The sequence below is a fragment of the Rhineura floridana genome, chromosome 10 (genome assembly GCF_030035675.1).
Source record: "Rhineura floridana isolate rRhiFlo1 chromosome 10, rRhiFlo1.hap2, whole genome shotgun sequence".
NCBI lineage: Eukaryota > Metazoa > Chordata > Lepidosauria > Squamata > Rhineuridae > Rhineura > Rhineura floridana.
This window is the reverse complement of record NC_084489.1, coordinates 36555285-36579234: the sequence shown is the minus strand read 5'-3', so window position 1 is coordinate 36579234 and position 23950 is coordinate 36555285. Positions and strand designations below refer to the sequence as shown.

The 23950-nt window shown below is 41.1% G+C and overlaps 1 protein-coding gene across 2 annotated transcripts in view; it reads left to right on the top strand.

The window, feature by feature from the left end:
- The window catches only part of CHN2 (chimerin 2), a 222132-nt gene that overhangs the window by 190452 nt on the left and 7730 nt on the right, over positions 1-23950 (top strand). For both annotated transcript variants that reach the window (XM_061585590.1, XM_061585589.1), the window contains 3 exons: positions 11891-11975; positions 17562-17735; positions 19790-19867. In XM_061585590.1, the coding sequence (XP_061441574.1) occupies positions 11891-11975; positions 17562-17735; positions 19790-19867 (337 nt within the window). The remainder of the gene's footprint in view (positions 1-11890; positions 11976-17561; positions 17736-19789; positions 19868-23950) is intronic.

The following is a 23950-nucleotide window of genomic DNA, read 5'->3' as shown; positions in this document are numbered from 1 at the left end:
AACTAACCACAGTTTATCATTATGTCTGAACCAGGACAACTGTGGGTTAATCTTAACTATGGTTTCTTGAAACAAACCAACTTCAAACCATGGTTTTTTATGTAGGCTTGTTTCCCTAAACTATAGTTAAGATTAATCACAGTTTAGGGTTCAGATCCAATGATAAACTGTAACTAATTGAAAATTGAAATCTCCTCTTTGCAATCATGCAAGAGAAGCAAGAGAAAGAGTAGCATGTGAGCCCGAGGCTCATCCATACATTAGTGCTATGTCCAAACCAAGCACCAGTGATTCTCAAACAGTGCACCGTGGCACAGTGGTGTGCCGCAAGAGGTGGCTAGGTGTGCTGCGACTATTATGAAAGTATATTTTAGAAATGAGAAGAAACCCATTTGTATAGGGTAACAGTTATTATTGTACACAGCTAGCAAACAACATGACTGTGGAACGTTTGAAATGCATTCAAAACATGCATGCGTGTGTCAGCTCTACACTGCATCAGCAGTGTCAGGGGGGGCTGGAAATTCCTGGGTCTTTGGCAGGGAAGGAAAGTCCTTAGCCAGCAGTCAGGTTGTAAATCTGCCAGGCCTAGCCGAAGCGTACTTGCCGAGTCAGAAGTCCAGAAGCGAGGTCAGTGGAGGTCCGGGATCAATTGCCAAGGAGGTCAGTCAAAGAGATGCTGCAGGGAAACTAGGTCTACACAAAGCCACACCTGACGTTGCAGTCAGCAACAAGCTGCAGCCAAGGTGTGCCTTATAAAGAGCAGGATGGACAGCAGGTGTGAGCCCTCAGCGTTTGGGCCTTAAGGAGACAGGCCTGCCTCTCTTCTGCCTGACCTTCTGCTGTCTATGTTCTGCAGGTGAGGGGGGAGTATCCTATTCACTGTCTGTGTCTGGCTGCAGGGCCTCTGCTGTCCCTGGGGTGCTCTGCAGCTGAGGGGCAGAAGGAGCTGGATTCTCAGGAGGCTCCTCCGTGTCTCCTGCTGCTCCTGGGTCTGCTGCTGTTACTCCCGAGTCGTCCTCATCTGAGGAGTCCTCTGACGGGGCCATGACAGCGTGCATGGTTGCTTAGGATGCAGGCTGGTGACTCACTTATATTAGTTTGAGCCAGACAGCGGAATAGGCTACATGTAGTGGCATACCAAGGGGGGGCGGGGGAACGGACCGCCCCAGGTGCTGGCAATAAGGGGGTGCATTGCCCAATGGAGTGGGTGGGTGTCAAATTGCACGACAGTAAGAGAGGTCGATAGGCAGGCAGGCGGGCGAGCGCAAGGCGCTCCTGGGCTCTGCAAGTGGGCTGGCTGGCTGGCTAGCACTGGGCATGAGCGGCATGGTCCGGTGTGGGCCTGCTGAGGCAGGTTAGTTGTGCTGGTGGCTTTTCGAGAGCATGCACATGGATTCGATGGAAGCACATGTGAGGGAAGGGAGTGGAGGGGCTCCGGAGAGACTGTGGCAAAGCCCGGCACTAGTGGCTGGGTGGCGGGTCGTGTCGTAGAGAGGCAGCATGAGGGTGGTGGCACCCCGGCTGCGTGTGGGGAGTAGTCTCTTGGCGTCTCCTGATGTGCTGGCCACCCTCCGCCAGTTGAGTGGCATGGCAAAAGCTTGCCTGCCCCCTCTACTAAAATTAAAATACCTCCCCCGGTTGCCCACCAAACCCTAGGCTTCCTTCGAGGTGCAGGTCCAGTCTGTTCTATCAGTTCCCTCTCCCTCCCTCCCTCCTGTTGTTGTGTGGGAGCTCCATCTGCTGGAGAGGGGTGCCCACTGGACACACACACCCCAGCATTTCCAGCTCTTTCCCTTCTGGGACCTGCTTTTCCTCTTTGGCCAGGGTTGAAGCCTCCCCCACAGCAGCAAATGATCTTGCCCTGTCTTTGGCAAACACAACACTTTGCAAGCTCACTTGTCACTCAAATGGCAGGTAATTGGGGTGGGGCGGGGGGAGGGAGAGACCAGAGGGGCTGGCTGGGGTCTCCCGGGCTTTCTCCCCCAGAGTCCGCTGTAAGGGGACCCCTCCCTGCCACCTTTCCCTCCTGCACCCCCTTTCTGCCTCGTGCCTTTGCAGACGGTTTCCAAAGCGCACTGACCCCATTGGAGTTTGCAACAGAGATTTGCGGGGGGGGGGCGCAGGTGGCTTTTGCAGTAGCAAAAAAAAAAAAGCTCTACTCCCCCTTCCCTTTTCAGTTCTCTTTCCAGGGCAAATCAGGGCTCAGTTCCTCCTGCCTGTGATCCTCTGACCCCCCCCCTCCAACCAGGATTGCCACTTGCGCCAGGCCTGGACTTGGCCCAGGCCGCCGCCTCAGCTTCAGCGAAGCTGAGGTTTGCACACAATTGGCTGCAGCACTAGGAGGGGACCTGATTTAAGTGCTTTTCAGAACCAGGAAATCCCCTCCAGCTCTCGGGCACAAAAGCAGCACAGCAACCCTCCCATGTACCCCCCTTGCAAGGCACCTTTTATTCATAGTTTAAAATATATTAACATATTTTTAATTTTGTATACGAAGTGCGCCAGAAAATGTTTATATGTTTTACAGTGTGCCGCGAACCAAAAAAGTTTGAGAACCACTGCCTTACATGTTTTCCGAGTCCATGAGACCAGGAACTACAGTTTAAATTATTAGGCATCAAATTAATAACTTCTGTTTCCTGTTAATGCAGAAAAAGAGAAGGAAATAATCAGCTACAGTTGGTTAAATAATCTTCTGCAAAGTTACTCTTTTATATGATGTCACAAACAGACCTAACATATCTCTGTCATTAGTGTAGAGTAGGGTTGCCATATTCCAGTTCCACAAATCTGAGCAGGCTAATTTGCATATTATGCAATTATGTAAATTAAATATATTAATGGTTGCATTGTCCAGTTGTTTTGTTTTTATGCCTAATAATTACCACCAAAAACTGGGGGAGGATATGAGGTATCTTTAAAAAAAAAACATTTTCAGTCTTAAATATCTAGACTTTAGTTTCCAATACTATGGAATATTTATTTATTAAGAGGATTTATATCCTGCCTTTCCACTGTTAAAAACAAGTCAAGGTTCAGATAATAATTTTAGAAATACTATAAGATAAGTTCTAGATCTAAATGCATTGTGCTACTGGTCCAACTTTGCTGCCCTGGGCTCCTGCTGGCAGGAAGGGTGGGATATAAATAAAATAATAAATAAATAAATAATATTTCCCTGCTGATTTTGTTCCTTATATTTCTTTAACGTCTGTTGTAGGTTACTAATTCTGTATTGCAATACCGTGATGTTAGTCTGTACAGAAGACTAAAATATATGAAATATCTCTCACTGATTTGTGAAACTTTACACTGAACATCTATGCTAAATGAGGCAGGCAGAATAGCCTTAACTGGGAACAATTATTCCAGGGCTATGGGAAATTCTGATCATATCCTCAGTATGAGGTAGTGAAAGAAAATGAACAAAATCTATTTGAATTACTCCACATATCTCTTTTAAAAAATATATACATAGAAAATCTAACAAACATAAAATAATTAAGGCTGCAATCCAATACACACTTACTTGGGAGTAAATCTCAGTAAACCCAATGGAGCTTACTTGAGAAAACATGTATTGGATTGCACTGTAAATGATACAAGTTTACTAGTCTTAAAAAGCACATCTAAAGTACATTTAAAAGTAAATCTAAAGAGACAATCTGATCATGTATTCTACTACAGTAATCAACACATTTATTCTGTTTCTCTAAAAATATATATTTTGTCCCTCTATATTTAATATTTTCTCCTCATCTTTTTAGCTCCGTTTTAAAAAACCTATAGGATAACACAGGGGCAGAATGACTATAACATGTGATGAATTCGGTTTGTAGCAGTGTACTACACAGGAGAATGTTATTATAAACTATGTGATATTAGAGTTAGCCAAGATAAAAGGTTTGAAATCTTTTACAGAAATTGTAAAAAGATTTTAGACTTAATTTTGTAGACTAGACAAAATATTAGCAGGACCTCCTCTATGACTAAAATATGCTCTTACATTGATCCCTTGGGGTTGAACATTGCCTGGGACTCAGGAGCCACCAGTCTTCCCCACACACGCACTCAAGGGCCCGCAACACAATTCGGCTCACGCATGAGAAACACCATCCCCTGGACTCACCATAGCAACCTGACCAAGCAAAGGGCGTCTGCGTAACAACAAAAAATTACTTGTGGGCAGCACATGCGCCTGCCAAAGCTCTAAAAGAAAAAGCAAGAAAGTGAGGTAGGCTTATGGGCTTTATGGATGGAGACTGCCGTCGCTCTAAAGCCCTGGTTATCTCTATGGTGAAAACTCTAAATACTTTGCATTGGAAGTCTGGGCAAAATGGGTAGAAAACTGCCTCCATGTTTTGCCTTCTGTCTCTGGATCCACAAGGGCTAGAGACTAACTTAAAAAAAAAAATGAAAGCTGAGAATCCAGGCCACTGAATGGACTAAGCGGGCATTGGGTGGCATGGATAGAATCCGGGTAAAACCCAGCTAACCAGGCACTATGGCAACCCTAGTGTAGAGCAGATTAAGAAGGCAGTGTTATAGTAATGTGCTCAAGTGCATTTAATTTCTATAAGCATTTGGCTGGTACTTCTACTGACCTTGTTTACACATAACACTAAGCCAAACCATGGCTTAGCTCAACTCAGCACAGGAGCAGAAAAGCTGGAGGAGGAGCAAAGCAGCTGTGATTTCTCCAAGAGCCCACATGTTTGTTTGTTCATTTTATGCCTTGGCTTGGCTAAACATTATGTGTGAACCGGGTCACCATGAAGCTAAACAGTCTGAGAACCTAAAGACAGAATCAGACAGACACATTCATCATTCAGTGGATCAAACATTAAGCATTTACATTCTTGAATAAAACAACCATCACACATTTAATATATAATAAAACTTTCATATAGCCTGGCATCGTGGATATTAGTGGAGGTAGTTTACATCATTGCCTGCAAATCATCCAAGTGATAAGTCATGGAACAATGAGGTACATGCGGTGTGAGTCAGCCCTGAATATTATCTAAATGCTACAATTTTTAAGAAGTAAATAGAGCCACAATCCGTAAAATGGATACTGGATAGTAAGACCAATACAACAGTGTGTCATTATTATCATTTTGTAAATGTCACATTATGTTGGAGTTAAAGTCCGGTGCCCTAATCTAGAAATACTTGAATGCTCAAATATGAGCATGCATCTCTTCCACTATTTATTATGTTGGAAAGAACCAACTGCATGTACTAAGGAAAACATATGAAAATCTATTTTTTTTCTGTTTGTATAAACACAGCAGCCAGAATGAGAAGAGCTGTGTATATTCTGTGTGGGGTGAGAAAATAAAAGTAGAAGCATGCATGTTGGCAGTTGAATCTCTGCACCTGATAAATCTTGGTAACTTTTATCAAATTTGAATCCCTCGGTGCAAAACAAGACATAAGCTTTATTATACAGTAAAGCCCCACTCGTACGGTGGGTTACGTTGTGGACCCCCGCTGAAAAGCAAAAACTGCTGAACTCATTGAATAGAATGACATGCAACGCCCAAAAACCACCATAAAAGCGGAACAAGCGCCGTATGAGTGGGGCTTTAGTTTAATTGTGACCGCCGCATTAGCAAAGTTCCGTAAAGCAAAGAGCTGTAAAGCAGGGCCCTAGTGTAAAAGTAATTCACAATAAGTCATGAAACTATTACATTTATTAAAACTAATGCCAAATGAATATTTAAGTATGTAAATATTTAATGAGCAGATTCACAAATTTAAATGGTTATAAAAAATTCACATGAAAGAAAAGATTAATTAGAAGTCATTGGTAATTAAGAAAACAGAGGAAAATATTATGTGGAGAGTAGGGAAAGATATCAGTAACACATCACTATTCTGAATGGCAAAGAAGCCCCGAGTCCAACCCTTCTCAACTTGGTAGTCTATATAAGTTGTTTTATACTTGCACTGTCCATGTGGATTGAATCAAACAGTTATCTGGTACCTTTTCCCAAGCATGGATATTCATAATGGTTCTTACCATAGTTTCCACCACTTCTAATATAAGCATTGGAAGTTAAGTCACCATTAGAGTCCCATCTCCTTTGCATGATATTAACTACAGACCAGCAACCTAACAAATATTCTTAGTCCACACTTTCCTATTTCTCAGAACGGAAATGTCATAATTCTATTAACAATAGCATGGCAACAGTATATCAGTATATTATTACTGGAAAAACCTGGCATGTTCCAGAGAGCCAGACAACTACAAGTTGACTTTTTCAGTCAGCACAAGTTGACAGGGGGTTAATACAGGGAATATATGGGGGGGGGTGACAGTACTCACTGTTACAGAGTACCAGCTCCTCTTTTTTTGCTGTCCATGCGAGTCATTTTGTGATGGCACTCATGGTACTTTTATCAAGATACGAGTACTGGCGCCTCATTTTTTTTACTAAAAAACAAAAACCCTGAGTATGCATATAGTATACAAGTCTTGTGACAAGTTCAAGACATATATAGACCAGTGGGTATCTACACCAGGTGTGGGATCTCAAATTCTCTTCCAGATTTCTTTATGTGCACCATACTGTATGGTGATAACATATGGAACAAAAAAAGAGGACAGTTGCACAAAAGATATGTTTCCCAATGGATTTCATGGACAATATTGCAGATTTTTTCTTTATAAAAACTGCTTGGGGCAACTTTTCACTACAGCTCACATCAAGGCTGCTATTATTGTTATTATTATTATTTATTATTATTATTATCATTATCATTATCATTATTATTAAATTTATTAGTCACCCATCTGGCTGGTTGTCCAGCCATTCTGGGCGACGTACAAGGTAAAAACAGTACATAAAACAGTTAAAAAATTTAAAAAACAGTAAGAACCTAACCCGCCCCAAAAGCCTGCCTGAAAAGCCAGGTCTTCAAGGTCCGGCGGAAGCTCATCATAGACGGGGCATGGCGTAGATCATTTGGGAGAGAATTCCACAGGGTGGGGGCCACTATTGAGAAGGCCCTCTCTCTAGTTCTCACCAGTCTAGCTGTTTTAACTGGTGGGATCAAGAGAAGGTCTTCTGAGGCTGATCTTGTTGAGCGGCATCCCTGCCGATGCTGGAGGCGCTCCTTCAGATAAACTGGGCCACAACCATATAGGGTTTTAAAGGTTAAGACCAACACCTTGAATTGGGCTCGGTAAACAACCGGTAACCAGTGCAACTCCTTCAACACAGGAGTGATGTGATCTTGCCGGCGGCTGCCTTTAATAAGACGAGCCACCGCATTCTGTACCAGTTGTAATTTCCGAACCGTTTTCAAGGGTAACCCCACGTAGAGCGCATTACAGTAGTCTAGGCGAGTGGTGACCAGGGCATGTACCACCGGTGGGAGCAGATGGTTGGGAAGGTAGGGGCGTAGCCTCCGTATCAGATGAAGTTGATACAGAGCTGCCCGGCTCACTGCTGAAACTTGAGCCTCCATGGACAGCTGGGAGTCAAGAACAACCCCCAGGCTACGGACCTGGTCTTTTAGGGGCAAACGCACCAGGTCTGTATCCCCCAACCTTCCCTTGTCTCCCACAAACAGCATTTCATACTCTAGGGCAGCCTTTTACAACCTGGTGCCTTCCAAATGTTTTGGGCTATACTTTACATCATTCTTGATCATTGGCCATGTTGGCTGAGGCTGATGGGAATTGTATCTTAAAACATCTGGAGAGCACTAGGTTGGACAGACCTCATAAAGTTAAAAAGGAGAACACATCAAGGCTGCTGGCTTTCACCCTTTCTATTTCACTTCACAGCAGAGCCTTTAGGTTCCTCCATAACTATCTCCTGAATTACTATTTGAGGCCTTGAACATAATATTTTATCATGCATCAATGATGCACTCTTTTTTATTTTGAAATGAACTATCACACCAGCTTTTATTTCACTAATTGAAAACTCTGGTACCCTTTTAAACTATAAGATAAATTAGAACAAGACCAGGGAATGACATTTAATCGTGTCAGCCCACTTGTACAATAGACTTCTGCTCACACAAATGAACTTCCTCTTTCTCTCCTTCCCCATGTAGTCTCCCCAAATCTCTTCTGAAAGGTTGGGGAACCCTCCAGAGATGGTCTGGAATGCAGGGGGATGAGAGGAAGGAGAAGTCCTGTCATGACCACTGGTGAAAACACTAGATCTTGCCCAAGGTCTTTAAATTAAGCAAAGTTTACTTTAACGTTACCAATTCAAACGAACAAGTTCAGTGGGCTAAGGAAGTTATCACATACTTAGGGATCTTACATAATATTAGAACCATCTCCATTTCAAAAGATACATGTTAATTTCCTCGTGTGAGGAGCCCCCATTACAGGTTTATGGGCCAAATTAACTTTTTAAATATGAGTGACTTATCTGAAATCATTTATGTTCCAAGACACTCACCTGTCTCTATCTCTCACTGTTTACCTTGTTATTTGTGACAAATACAGCAAATGAAGAATCAGGATTTTTTTATACTACCACATGCCAATAGAACTGGCTAGATTGAACTGCTGTATATCCATAGACTGAATGGGTCTATCAGACAGCAGTTTTTTCTTAACTCCACTAAAAATTGGATAACAACCCCAATGTCTCTTTACTGAACTATATAAAAATTGAACAGATACAGCCTCTACCTTTGCAATAATGGTTGGCATTTGGCTTTGTTCACCGTAACTATCAAAGTATGTTTTAATCAGCTATACACATGGTTAGAAGGGGTCAGAACACTTAGTAGTATATATTATACATTTGAAATTCCTTGCACATTTCTTCCATATGAATAATCCTAAAATAAAGATTGTGTGGGCATTTCATTATGGGACTGGGCCACAGCTGTCACATCTTTCATTCAGTAGATGAAAAAAAAGTTAAATTTCTAACATTTACCCAACTTCAAACTAATTATAAATCACACTAAATATGTCAAAATATGCAATTACTGCACTGCTAACAACTTCAGTCCTGACACTCCTACTTTACTTGAGCTGCTTTAGACATTACAGATCATGCATTTTGTAGCATGCTAATTATACTAAACTGTAAAAGGTTCAGTGTTGGATATCTTGATCATGATTTAGATTTCAAAAGATTTTTGCTTCATTAATGCGGTATTTAAGACTACTATTCTCTGCATAATAGTCTTTTTATTTATCTTATGTTGTTCATTGTCATTACTTGTATGGAGATTTGTAGCAAAATGGCACTTACTGTGTTTTTTCTTGAATAAGGATCTGTTTAGAGTTTTGTGGTCTCAATGAAACAAGTTTACTTATTTAACTTGGAGAGGGTATGAAGACAAAAATAGTTTGCCTGTGTCGGTAGTTGATTCAAACATGCAAAAAATCAGTAATTGACCAATCATTGCCAGAATGTCTACTCTTTACTCCTTTTGAGTCAAGGTTACAATAATCTCTTTTGTTTAGTGATTGTGGTGTGTGTAGTGTTGTTAATTATATAAAGGTTCATGTAATCACATTATAATTTTGTTTCATTATGACTAATAAAATACTTCAATGAGGACACTGAACTTGTCAAGAATTATCAATACCTCAGCACAGTCATTAACCAAAATGGAGACAATAGTCAAGAAATCAGAATAAGGCTAGGACTGGGGAGGGCAGCTATGAGATAACTAGAAAAGGTCCTCAAATGCAAAGATGTATCACTGAACACTAAAGTCAGGATAATTCAGACCATGGTATTCCCGATCCCTATGTATGGATGTGAATGTTGGACAGTGAAAAAAGCGTATAAGAGAAAACTCATTTGAAATGTGGTGTTGGACGAGAGCTTTGTGCATACCATGGACCGTGAAAAAGACAAATAATTGGGTGTCAGAACCAATGAAACCAGAACTGTCACTAGAAGCTAAAATGATGAAACTGAGGTTATCATACTTTGGACACAATGAGAAGGCATGATTCACTAGAAAAGACAATAATGCTGGGAAAAACAGAAGAGAGTAGGAAAAGAGGAAGACCAAACAAGAGATGGATTGATTCCATAAAGGAAGCCACAAACCTGAACTTACAAGATCTGAACAGGGTGGTTCCTGACAGATGCTCTTGGAGGTCACTGATTCATAGGGTTGCCATAAGTCATAATTGACTTGAAGGCACATAACAACAACAAAATACTCCAAATTAGATCAGATGCATAGTTTATCAAAAATTGTCCTGAACCAACAGAGAAGGGTGGTGCCTATACAGAAATATTATGACAGAAAGGGGGGGAAATCCAAAATTGTCCAAATCTATATTTATGAAGGAATCTTGCTGCCTTTTTTGTGCGTTAACTGTTCCCCAAGAGAAACTTCTGTCTGGACATAGATTCTTTAAAAATAGTGCTATTTTTTTAATGCCAAGAAAGCAAGGCCTGCTCACACCACTGGAAGTCAAGCTGCAAGAACTAACACTATTAGAAAGCATAAGGAAGTTATCTGGTTCTTGTTCTAATATGTGATTAAAGGATATCGAGTTTTCAGAACATTGCCTTTTTGTCTTTAATGTGCTGTATCAAAAGGTTCTCTACAATTCAATGAATTTTCAGTCCAATCTGCAGCCTGGTACCACAATCTAAAAAAACAGTGCTGCCATCCAGATTCCTGGGCAGAGGCATCCCATTCTTTTCTATGACAAAGGAGTCTTTGGTATGCATGGGACTACATGCCTGTATATGAGTCTCATAGAAGAGGAGAGACTCATTCTGGGTACTTCAGATGCTCTGGATCACAACCATTACCCCCCCCCAAAAAGGGGGGAACAGATTTTACACATTACAGCCACCATATGGAGGCTAATAATCTATAGATGTAGCACAATGCTCAGATGGTAGAATGGACAGTAATACAATACTTCAGACTGTAAGTGAGGAACCACACTTTGAATGTTCCACTACATTTAAACAAAAAACAAGAACAACAGGGCACAAACTGGGACAGAACCTTTCTACCTAGCAGCCTAGTTTTGTTGTTATTTACTTTCAATGAGGTTTTCTGTTTAATGTTTAGAGTCATTTTTAAAATGCATCACTATCTGCAGTGGTGCAGCCCTCCCCACCACCTTATTCTGCTGGCCTTAATTGATCCACATGACAGATGTTACTAACAGCAAGCCACCCAATCATGATTTTTCACAAAACTACCACAAACATCTAAAAAGAAAGCTTTATAGCGGCATGATAAGAAACTGTCTGAACCATATGTAATCTGATGCATGTAAGCACTCGCCATATGGCAAAAGCAACCATACATAGACATTTAATATGGCATCTACATAGTGGCTGTAACATGTTAACCAGCTTTAAGCCGCATTGAAATTAATTGGAATTACATTCACATTTTGTTTTTAGGATGAAGTTGAAAATGGGTGGACATATGAAGCTGCCTTATTCTGAGTTCAGTGTGTTGTCTACTACACTGATTGGCAGTGGCTCTCCAGGATCTTGGATCAGGAGGGCTTTCCTAGTCCTCCCGCAGATGCCAGGGATTAACCCTGGGACCTTCTGCATACAAAACATGTGCCTTACTACTGAGCTATGGCTCTTTCTGACACTTTCACCAGCATATTAAAACAATATGCCCATTAAAACAGCTAAAAAGATTGATTTCAGTGCCATACAGTGATGGTTTGGTTTGGTTTGTCTTGTGAAATGAAGAGAACCCTGAGACCCAGTGCAATTTTATTTTCCCTGGGCTTCTTACTACCCTCAGCATTTGGGATGCAGTTATCTGTGAGGAAGACTTGTTCATAACCGAGTCCTTTGTTACTTATTGCTTTCTTCTACTTGTTCCATCTGTCAGGCCATCTGCCTTCTAATGACCCTGGATTGTTTTCTGTTCTGTATTGCAGGTCCACACATTCCGAGGTCCGCACTGGTGTGAATACTGTGCCAATTTTATGTGGGGACTCATTGCTCAGGGAGTAAGATGTTCAGGTAATCTTAAACATTTTATTGGCCCAATTTTTATCCCTGAAAAACAGAACTGTAAATCTCTTTCTAGGGATGATGAAGAGTGTCAAGGGCCCTCCTCAATTAGCCAAATCTTTAACACTTTCTACAATCCTGTTCTAGAGTATTTACGTGCATGCAAAAAACCCCAATAAAATATGGTTGCAAATACAAAGTGACCATGATAATAACAACTAAGTCAAAGCAGAAGTCTCCATTTCACTCTATGAAGTTGGCAACTGACGTTTTTATTTTATTTTTTATGAAGTTCAGGATTGGGACAGAGTGAAGATAGTATTACATTTTGCAATGGGAAATGCTAGTTTAAATTTGAAAGCCGAGCTTAAAATATATGAGAAACTCTTGAGCCTCTTGAGGGATTGTAATGGAGCTGATAGTCCAGCAACCGAAAGTGCTTATCTGGGTTCTGTTTCCTAACCCCACTGACCTACTGCTTGTACTTGTCGTATTGCTGTTATTAGTTTGTTGGCACTTAATAAATATAACATACCAATTGCCAATGGGGTTACTACTGATCCAGAAGAAACTAACAATATATATTAAGTCTTTAATAGAGGTTTGATATGAAGAAATAAGAAAGTGAAGCTTCTATGGCATGGAACTAAAAATTATCATCTGCTAATTCATGGGTGAAGGAACCTGTGGTCCTCCTGATATTGTTAGACTGCATCATGTGTCATCCTTGACTATTGGCCATGCTGACTGGAGTTGATTGGGCTAATGGTAGACAACAGGTCCCCACTCCTGACCTAGATGGTGTAGATCTGGTAATGTGGGACATACAAAAATAGGCCCAGTTGCAATTTAACTTGCCTCTGGATAAGGCGAATTAGGTGAGAAAGGTCTGTTATGACCCAGAGCTGCAAATTTTCCATTGGTATACTAACAGTGAAATCTCATACATGTCTGTTTCATCCTATTTCAATAGCACTTACTCCCAGCTAAATATGTATAGGATTGTAGACTATGTACACTTACTTAGGAGTAAGCCACATTGAACATTGTAGGACTGACGTCTATGTAAATATGTATGGGATTGTGCTGTAAATTATGCAGATGATTTGTGATTTGATCTAATACAATCACATTGATGCAAACTCCTTTTAGCATCAGCAAAGGAGCTTATTCAAGGCAGCACCTTTTATATTAGGCTAGATATTCTATCCTAATTGCAAAATAGCAGAGACATGACTGGCCATGTAGTTTGTTTCTAACATGAGAAGTGCAAAGGATCAGATATCACTGTCTTTATAAATTCGTACTGTTGTTCTCAGTTTTGTAAGCACTGTGTGTGGTTGTTTCATAATAAGAGGGAAATACTTTGTATATCCTCAAAGTTCATATCTTTTAGGAATGAACCCTAGCAATATAATATGTTGAGGGGCAAAACCCCAGTGAGCCCTTGCTGAAATTAAGCTACACCTAAATGAAGCAGGTGTATACCCTGGGGGAAGGGGACCTGTGACTGTCCAGATGTTGTTGGATTCCATTAGCCCCAGCCAGCATGTCCAATGGTTTTAGCTCCTACAAAAGATCTACACATAGGGTTCGGTGGCTCAGATATCCTTACTGAACACTGGATTTTGGCAGACTGAGAAGGAAACAAGCATGACCTCAGGGGCACTGCCAGCCCCTTTCAATTCATGGGTTTCCTTCACACAATTAACACAAGAAGTAGGGTAAACATGCAAAAATTATACTTATAAGAACTGTATGTTTAAACATAATACATATGGATAGATTTGTTTTCATTATTTTAAGCATTTAACCTGTGAAAAAGTATGTTTGTTTAGTCCAAAGCTTAACATTCTGCTTTATTAGGTTACCAATATTTAACTCTAAGCAGACAAACAAGTTTTTAACTGCACAGGAAATGTTTAGCAAGAACTCAGAAACAATAAATTATGTTCAGTTGGCTGGGTTTGTTTAGATTTTGCTGAACAATAATGCATTATGTAGTAGTTTCTGTCTGAACGAGCCTAATAAACCAAATATACTTAGTTAAAGGCATAGAGGTCTTGTGGATGTTACCTGTGGATATCAAGAGTTGTATTTAGAGTAATGGGGGGTTGAAAGCAAGATTACTAGTATGAATATTAGTACTTTCCATGCAAATGACACTCAGCTCTATCTCTCATTTAAGTCCTCACCAGAGTTGGCTGTAGAGACCATGTCCAAGTGCCTGGAATCCGTGAGTGGATGGATGGGAAGGAACAGGCTGAAGCTAAATCCTGACAAGACCGAGGTGCTGCTTGTGGGAGACAGAGGAAGGTTGGGTCCTGTTGACCTGACGTTTAATGGGGTACAATTACCCCTGAAGGACCAGGTCCACAGCCTTGGGGTTGTTCTTGATTCCAGGCTGTCCATGGAGGCTCAGATTTCGGTAGTGAGCCGGGCAGCCTGGTACCAATTACACCTCATACGTAGGCTGCAACCCAACCTCCCTGTTCATCAGCTCCCACTGGTAGTACATGCCCTGCTCACCTCTCGATTAGACTACTGCAATGCGCTCTACGTGGGGTTACCCTTGAAAATGGTCCGGAAACTTCAACTGGTACAGAATGCGGCGGCTCGTTTACTTACAAACAGTCGTCGCCGTGATCATATTACGCCAGTATTATTTAATCTACACTGGCTTCCAGTAGTTTTCCGGGCCCGATTCAAGGTGTTGGTGTTAACCTTTAAATCCCTATACGGTTTCGGCCCAGTTTATCTGAAGGAGCACCTCCAGCATCACCAATTATGCCGCCCGACAAGATCAGCCATGCAGGGCCTTCTCTCAATCCCACCAACAAAAGCAGCTAGGTTGGTGGGGACTAGAGAGAGGGCTTTTTCGGTGGCGGCCCCCACTCTCTGGAATTCCTTCCCGTTTGATCTTCGACATGCCCCTTCCCTGGATACCTTCCGCCGAGCCTTAAAAACGTGGCTGTTTGGACAGGCCTTTGGGACCGCCGGGATGGGCTAATTACATACTGAATGCCCGTTCTTGTGTACTGCATATGTTGTTATTTTTGTTACTGCTGATTATATTGTATTTTATTGTATTTATTGTATTTTATTGTATTTATTGTATTTTATTGTATTTTATTGAAATTTAATATGTACGTCACCTAGAGTGGCTTCGGCCAGATAGGCGACCTAAAAATTAAATTTACATTTACATTTGTGTTAGACTGTGATTCTCAAAATTGGACCATGTTGCTCCTGCATAAAAACAAGTATTGCAAAGATAGAAACTTCTTGTGACCAAGTTTAGTAGTGGGGTCAAGAATATTTTCTGCTCATGAATGAACTAAACACTGATAAGTCTGAATCATACTGTGCACTTGTGAGAGTTAATTTTTATGAGAGGGGCTGAAGTCTAAGCCTGCCCAGAAGCCATAACCTATGACTTGGAAGCCCTGCCAACAATCCTTGATGTATGAGGCAAGCTCTGGTTATTCGTTTGTGCAGGTAGTGCACCCTGCATGTGCTCAGAGGCGCTCATTTGTTTTTACTTCACATGTTCCAAGACAAGAGGAATAAATCCTATGCCTATTTGCCTTCCATTGTTCTGGTAAATGACAAGCAATAGGTGTTTCTTTCTGAATTTTTATAGAATAAAAAGTATTTTATTATTTAATATGGTTAACTTTAAACATATTGGGCAACTTGGCTTTTTATATTAGCTTTTATTGTTATGAATTGATTTGTACCACCCTTCCTAAATTAGTGCCCTCCATCAGTCTCAGCCAGAACAGCCAACAGCCAGGAATGATGGGGGTACGTCTGAAGGGATTTGATATGGTTTGTTGTTCCCAGTATGGGAGTCACAGCTAGAAAGAGAAGGGTTAACCCTTTCCTACCCAAGTACAAAAAAGGGCTTCCCTACTCGACTACAACAAAAGCCTAATTGCACACAGGAGGTGTTTTTGTCAGGGAGGGTCACAGTTGCGACCCTCCCAGTCACCCCACCTCTCTTATAATTAGGCTTCATAGAAATTGTAGCCATTAGTAGGCTTCTTTAAAGCTTAATTGTGGTGTGAGACAGTATTGCCACCCTGGGCTCCTATTGGGAGGAAGGGCGGGATAACAATCTAATAAATAAATAATAATAAATAATTTTCAGTGAGGCGTAGGGTCACAGCTGGAATGGGAAGGGTTAACCTGACTATTTGAATGCAACCTTTAAGATCTTGCTGTCTTTTGAGTTTTTATTAATGTTTGGGTCTGTTTTATTTGGATTTTTATTCATAATTCTTATTGAAAGGCAGTAGGAATATATTGTAAAGAATAAACATTATGGCTACCACATGGAGACATGGTCAACTAAGGGTGCAATCCAACGGACTTTTCTGCCGGGCAGGGGGGAGTTGGATGCCAGCTGCACTGGCAGGCTCCCGGCTTTGTCAGCTCCTGCTGGCAGCAGCTCTCCATCACAGCTGAGCTACAGTGCCACCAATAGCCCGCCAATACTGCTGGAGACAGCAAGCCCAGTGGACGAAGGGCCAGCATAAGCCCCCAAAATGGGGAGTTCTGGGGGCATAGCAGGGGCGGAGCCATGGGGGGGACTTATGCAAGATCATCCTTGTGTTCAGAGCCCTCCCCAGGTCCTGATCCACCAGAAACTCCACCGGCCAAAGGCTGGTATACTAAAAAAGTTGTAATTGCTGTCTATGGGGAGTACTTACTCCCCAGAAGGCCCATTCATGGGAGCTGACTTCTTCTTTCCTGCTCATATGGGCAACTCTTGACGGAGCTGGCACTCAGCCGGGCCAGTGCCTCCCAAGCAGGAGGTGGATGCCGTGGAGCTTTCTGCCAGCTTCCCACCATTTGGATTGCTTTGTAAATCCAACTCAGAGAAAAACCACTGAAATTGATGAACATAAGTTAGTCATATCCATTGACTTCAATAGGCCTACTCTGAGTAGGACTAGCATTAAATACCACCCCATGTGACAGAAACTACACTTACTATATGCATTTACCTGGGAGTAAGTGCCACTGAACTCAGTGGAGATTATTTCTGAGTATACATATATAAAATTGTACTATTAATATCATAATAGTTACCACATGGATTGGCGCCAATTACATTATAGGCCTCTGTACGCATGCCAGTCATCTGAAGAACATACAATGTTAGCACAGAAATGAGCCACACAAGTGATATGAACCACATTGTAAACCATTTTCAAATATATTAGAGCCATTGGCACATGGAAGCACTTCCCACATCCTCCACATGGTGCCATAATATATGTTTCTCCCTTAACAGTTGCTCATATGTATTGAATGTACCTGTTATTACTAAAGAATTATAGTGGAATTCTACTATTGTATTACTAATAGAATTTCATCCTATTTGCCTCTTGTCCTAAGCGTACATAGGTGGTGGTTAATAATAAATTGAACTATTCCTCTGTAATGCACTGTGTACATTAATATAGTTAAAACGTAAGTATAAATGAGATCTAAGTATAAATGAGATCCATGTGGAATATGTCTAAATATATGCATGCACATAGGTTTTCATCCTTTAAAAAAGAATGTTTAATATTTTCTTTACAGACTGTGGATTAAACGTACACAAACAATGTTCAAAATATGTTCCCAATGATTGCCAACCAGACCTCAAGAGGATAAAGCGAGTCTACTGCTGTGACCTCACTACTCTAGTGAAGGCTCACAATACACAGAGACCTATGGTGGTGGACATATGCATTCGAGAAATTGAAGCAAGAGGTATTTAACTACTTAGGAATATTTTGTACTTTAAAATATTCTGTTTCCCAATGTTCATTTTGAAATTACCTTGTATCTGCCATTTAAAACTACTGGGAGATACAGTAGTGAAGTTCACTTGCTTTCAAAATCAATGAGCATAGTTATATCACAGAAAATCAAGTGAAATAAATAAATGTATATTAAAATAATAATGAAGATCAGACTCTTAGTTTATAAACAATTGAATAAAATACTAACAGAAGGGTTAAATATGTCTTTTGTCATAAATCAAACCTAGAGCTGTAACTGTCTTGCAGTGTCTGAAATTCAAATTGTTGTAGTGAATAAAAATCATTTTATTGTGCCATTGGGGTTATATCCAGCTAAGTTCTACTTGGAGTAGACTCACTGAAATCAATGGATCTAATTAATTAAATTAATAGGCCATACTCACTGAAATAGTAAGCCCCATTTCAATGAATATGACAAAAGCTGGACACAACCCATGCAGTCTTAGCAACTGGGTAAAAGAAGAAAATGTCATGGTTCCCAAGGTAAGTAAACTTCAGGAAGTTTAGAGGTTGAAAGTTTCAGCTGCCCTCTCCCCATCTGCAGCCATCTGTGTCCCTCTCCCCCATCCTCTCTGGAGTGTCAGGTGGCCCTCCTGAACAATGTGGGATGTGACATCGGAGGTTGCTGGAAGAGGGGCTTGAATTCTAAGATAATTTAGGATGCAATCCAACTCACCTTTCCACTAGGATGGAGTGAGTTGGATGCTCTGGAGCCCAGGCTGAGCTGTGACACCATCAGGAGCCTGACAGTGCCGCCGGGGATTCACCAGGAACAGCCAGCCTGGTGGACGCTGGTGGAAACGTGTGGAAACCCTGAAAACAGGGCGTTCCAGGGACATGGTGGAGTAGGAGCCGCAGGGGGATTTACACGAGATTCTTCTTGCAGTCAGAGCCCTCCCCTGAGTCCCAATCCTTCCACAAGCTCCACTGGCCGAAAGGCTGGCGCAGTAAAATAATTTTAATAATGTCCTATTGTGGCCCATGGGGAGTGCTTACTCCCTAGGAGGCCTGTTTGGCTGGCTCGTGTGTGCAGCTCCCAACAGAGCCAGCATTCAGCTGGGCTGGTGGCTGCCAAGAATGAAGAGGATCCCATGGAGCGTTCTGCCATCCCCCCTCCACCACCACCCCTCCACCAGCTTCCCGGCCTTTGGATTGCTCTGTTACAAATGTTCACAGAATGAACTTTCCTATCCTTTCTCCACCAAGCAGTCCCTTTTACCCCATCTCATATTGTTCCAAGAACTGTCTGACACTCTAGCAAGGCTTTTGGGTCATTTCAGGTAGCTGCAGGTGGGGAGATGGGAAACTTTCCTTCCATGAACTTCCTTAAGTTAATTTGTATTACAGTCCAAGCCATTAAATGAAAATCATCACTAAATGAAATTGTCATCATAGGCCACACCACAGCAACATAACTCATTGTTTGTTGCAGAAGATCCGATATTAGATCCCTGGTATATCCATAAAAAGAATACCAGGAGTTGGTAAGATTTCTGCCTGCAACCTTGGAGAGAGATTGCTAGGCCAGAAGGTCCAATGCACTGAATCAATATAATGGATCTTCATATGTTAGCTAATTTATATTCCCATGGCTACATTCATCACTTGAAGCTGGCCTTGTGCATCACTTTACTTTTTTGCAAGACTCAGTTGTTACAAAAGACATTGTACCCTTGTCCTTAGGTAGTGTCATCTTTTCTTCCTACATAGTGATTTAAAGTTATCTAATGTAGTTCCTCAAACTGATCACCCAGTTTTTCTTCCCTACGTACATGATGTGTGAAAACTCATTTTTAAAAACCCCTTATTGCTGTTATGGGACTAAAGTGGCTTAATTAGCATATTCTGAGAACTCTTGTCAAAAGATGGCTGTATGAATAGTAATTTCCTTTGTTGTGAGAACTTAGAAAACAGAAAAGTTTGGGGGGGGGAGTACAAATAACTTGAGTATAAAAATTTATCTATAGACTAAGCAGCAGCTGATGAAATTTTGCCCTGCAGGTTTGAAGTCGGAAGGGATTTACAGAGTCTCAGGGTTTACTGAACACATTGAAGATGTCAAAATGGCTTTTGATCGAGGTACAGTACGTTTTACATTTGGAAAGCCTGTCAATTATATTTTAGCTTTGGGAAGTTTGTACATACCTTGTGTTCATTGGACTTGCTTGCGTTTTGAGAGAACTTTCCTGGTATTTTGTTATGTATGATTTCTATTGACATTTACCACATATATCTAAACATGTCAGGGTGGGTATGGGTGGGGATATGCACAGTATCTCAAATTATATGCAACAGAGTTTGTAAATAAAACAGTTGGAATAATGTAATAAATAGAGTTTCTGCTCCCCACTATGGAGCTTTCTGTTGTTGCATAATGTATTATCAGAAGAAAGGTGAAATTTATTTTTGAAACAGTAGGTAAGCACTTGGAATCTTCATTACTGCTTACAGCCTTGTCCCTCTTCTGCTGACTTGCTGTGTATGGATATCTTTTCACAGAGCATTCATACATACAATCATGCTACATTTCAGGAAGGACTGTATTACATACTATTTCTGCACACTTAAGTCTGTGCCATTATCTCTTAAATAATGATATAATTCATATTATCATTATAAGGACAGATGACCTTTAGAGTAAAAATTAGGTGAGAATTTGTTACTGTTAATTCCACTGATGCCTCAGTAAGCATGATGGGAATGATGCTTATTTATTCTTCCACTGGATGAATATGGATGCTGTACAGCAACAGTTGCTCACTGTGCTAATACCGTTGACCAGTTCTGTTCCTGCTAGCATATAAAACATTCATTGTATGGCTTGTTCATAGAGTTTTCATTGTGACCAATGCATTCTGAGCTTTTGTTTGTTGTTTGTCTTGCTTGCCACCACACATTTCATATATAACATTGTGATGTTACTAAGGGAGGATTAACACAACTATACTTTCTGCTTTTTTTTTTTTGCAGAGATCTGTGTACATCCTTATCTTGTACATGGTTCAACACACATTCACAGTCAAACCGCTGTTGCACCCAATGCACAGTATGCACCTATGTCTCTTCTTTTTCTGAAATTAATTACAGATGCAGGGGGCAGGAATGAATGTTATTGAGATCCAGTGCATGGGGATGGGAGGTTTATTTATTTATTATATTTGTATCCCACCTTTCCTCCAAGGAGCTCAAGGTGACATACATGGTTCTCCCCCTCCTCATTTTATCCTGTGAAGTAGGTTATGCTGAGAGAGAATTACTGGCCCAAGGTCACTCAGTGAGCTTCATGGCTGAGTGGGGATTTGAACCCTGGTCTCCCAGGCATACCCTTTTACACCACACTGGCTGTCCCTCTCCTCCCCAGCTGCAACTCCCCCAACCTGAATATCCAGAGAGAGAAGTAGAGTGCTACAAGGCTTAGCAAAACAAGCAAGCAAGCAAACAAACAAACAAACAAACAAACAAACACACACACACACACACTGAAGAGCTAAACCTCACCTTCCCATTTGTGACACCCCTTATTGGTATGACTAATTTAAGAAAAACAAGAGATGTAGCACATGGAATGCGTTAAATGTAATGTGTGATTTGACCTTCAGCAAGTGTACTGTGGACAAATACAAGTTCTCATGTTAACTTGTTATGCCTATTGAACTTCGAGATACATGTGATTGGCAAGTTCGCAACACAAAGATACAACAGAAATTACCTGGTTTTCACCATGCCACCATAAGTACTTGGTGGTTTGTGATGGCATAATGACATTGGTGTTCTACACAGTGAACAGCAATACAGGCATCTTCCCTGTGACTGGATTTAAAGTAGGTTCTAGATCAGCCTTTCCCAACCTTTTGGTCCACAAATGTTGCTGGACTACAGTTCCCATAATTCCTGACCATTGGCCATGCTGAGCTGATAGGCATTGCAGTCCAGCAACATCTGGGGACCCAATGGTTGGAAAAGGCTGTTCTGCTATATTATATGAATTTGCTAGAATTGCAAGAATGGTACCCTGGAAAGTTCAACTGTTGTGGAATTTGTTGTGTATAGGCTAACTTAAAATCCAAAGGCATGTGCTTAGCTGGTTCATTCCTCATCAGTACTTTTCCCCACAATCATCCAGGCTGCTTTCAAAATTTAATTGGATTCTAAAGGTATTTTCCATTCAGAACAGGTTGGTAAAGACCAGTGGCGTCACTAGGGTTGGTGTCACCTGGTGCGGTAACTCATGGTGTCACCCCCATGGACCTCCTCCCGTATCGGACCATACAGAATCCTTAGTAATGTTTTTTGTACTAATGTTACTCGTAAATCGTAATTCCCGTATATCACTGAATGTAATGGCAATAGTAGTGACATAAACAACTAGCAAAATTAAAATTACACCTTTAAATTACAATATACGCACAGCCCAAATTCTTGCTCTTATCACTAATGGGAGTTAAATATCTTGCATATGCCCATAGTAAATTTTCAGATACTTTCAGACCCTCAGCAATTTTCAAGTGGTCTATGTAGAAGAAAGGTTTGGGAACCCCTGGAATAAGACATCTGCTTATGTCCCTATGCTGCTCTCACCCCTCATTTAGGTGCCTGGGATGCATGCGTGTGGACACACCTCCTTACAATTATGGAAAGTGATTCTTAATAATAAGTCTCCAGACACGAAGTTACATAGGTATTTATCAGTTGTTTAGTAGAAAATTCAGAGCTGCAGGGTCCCTTCATGATAGTTACAGCCACGTACACCCTTTTTTGCTCCTGGATTAAGAATGAGATCTTTGTTAATGCATTCTCTCACAACAACAAACATCTCTAGGAGCCAATCAGCATGAAAGTGGAGAGCGTTAGCAACTGAGAAGAGTCTTCTCAGTGGCTGACTCACCTCCTTTCACTCTGATTGGCTCCAATCTGCAGAAAAGGCAAGGAAGCATATTAGAAGACTCTTCTCAGTGACTAACACACTCCCTCTTCATGCTGACTGTAGGATGCTTGGAGACATAGGGACCCTGCTCCCAAAAAAGCAGTGGTACTAAGATCCCCTGGGCGACTACCCTCCTGGTGCTTATGGACATTACTGTAATATATTTTGTGACGTGCAAGTTCGATATTATTTATTAAGTGTGTTTAGGATTACACTGATGGCATTCCCAAATATGTACTTTCACACAGACTTTGGTTTTCCATAACACAATGTTTGTCCAAGCCTCCACACTTGGGGGGGCACTACTTGCACACTCCTTCCATAAGCACATCAAAGTTGGATACACACCTGAACCAAGACCCAGACAAAAGGGCACTCAAAACAAAAAGGTAATTACAGTGGCTGAGTAGATCTTGTACAGTGTTTATACTGACTGGGCAGCCACTGTCCTTCATATTTTACAAAATACTTTTTCCTATACAAAGATTAAATTTCTGTGTATGAAAAAGTAATATATGAAGTGGTCTCAATAGTGAGAAAAGTAAACAAGTGAATGGTGATCCAAATGTTTTTAATTCTCACGTTATGAAGCTAGCTGCCAGATGATGTATCACCTTCACTACGCATGCAGCGTAGACTGAAAAAACAGCACCCAAGCCACCATTCAATACGTGCACGTGTTCTTTCCGACATGAATCTACAGGTCTCAAAAAGTAATGTGTGACAAAGTCCTCAAACACCATATAACATGCCTCAAACATGGTCTCTTGTTCTACCAGCATGCCTTCACACCATCACTTTGCCAAAACATAAGGATAGGTAAATTGCTTTTAGGGAGGTTCACAATTATGATTTCCTATTTATTTAATCTAAAAATATTTAAAATACATAAAAACAGCCAGGGGAAGATATTGGAGAAATATAAAATAAATACAAATAAAAAGGGGGGGGGGAGGTGAAGAGACCTTAAATGTGCTACTCACCATCTCTCAGCCTATCCTCCCCTCAGGATGAAAACAATGGAGAAACAATGGAGAAGGGCACACTTAAAATGTAGAGGAAAAAATCATCTACAACCATAGTGTGAAATCAAATACTTATTGGGACACAGTATGAAGAAATATTTATATAAACATGACTCTCAAATATGTTTATGAATTACACAATCTGTAAATATATTTATAGTGCAATCCGATGTTTGTTTACTCAGAAGTAAGCCCCAATGTATTCAATGGGGC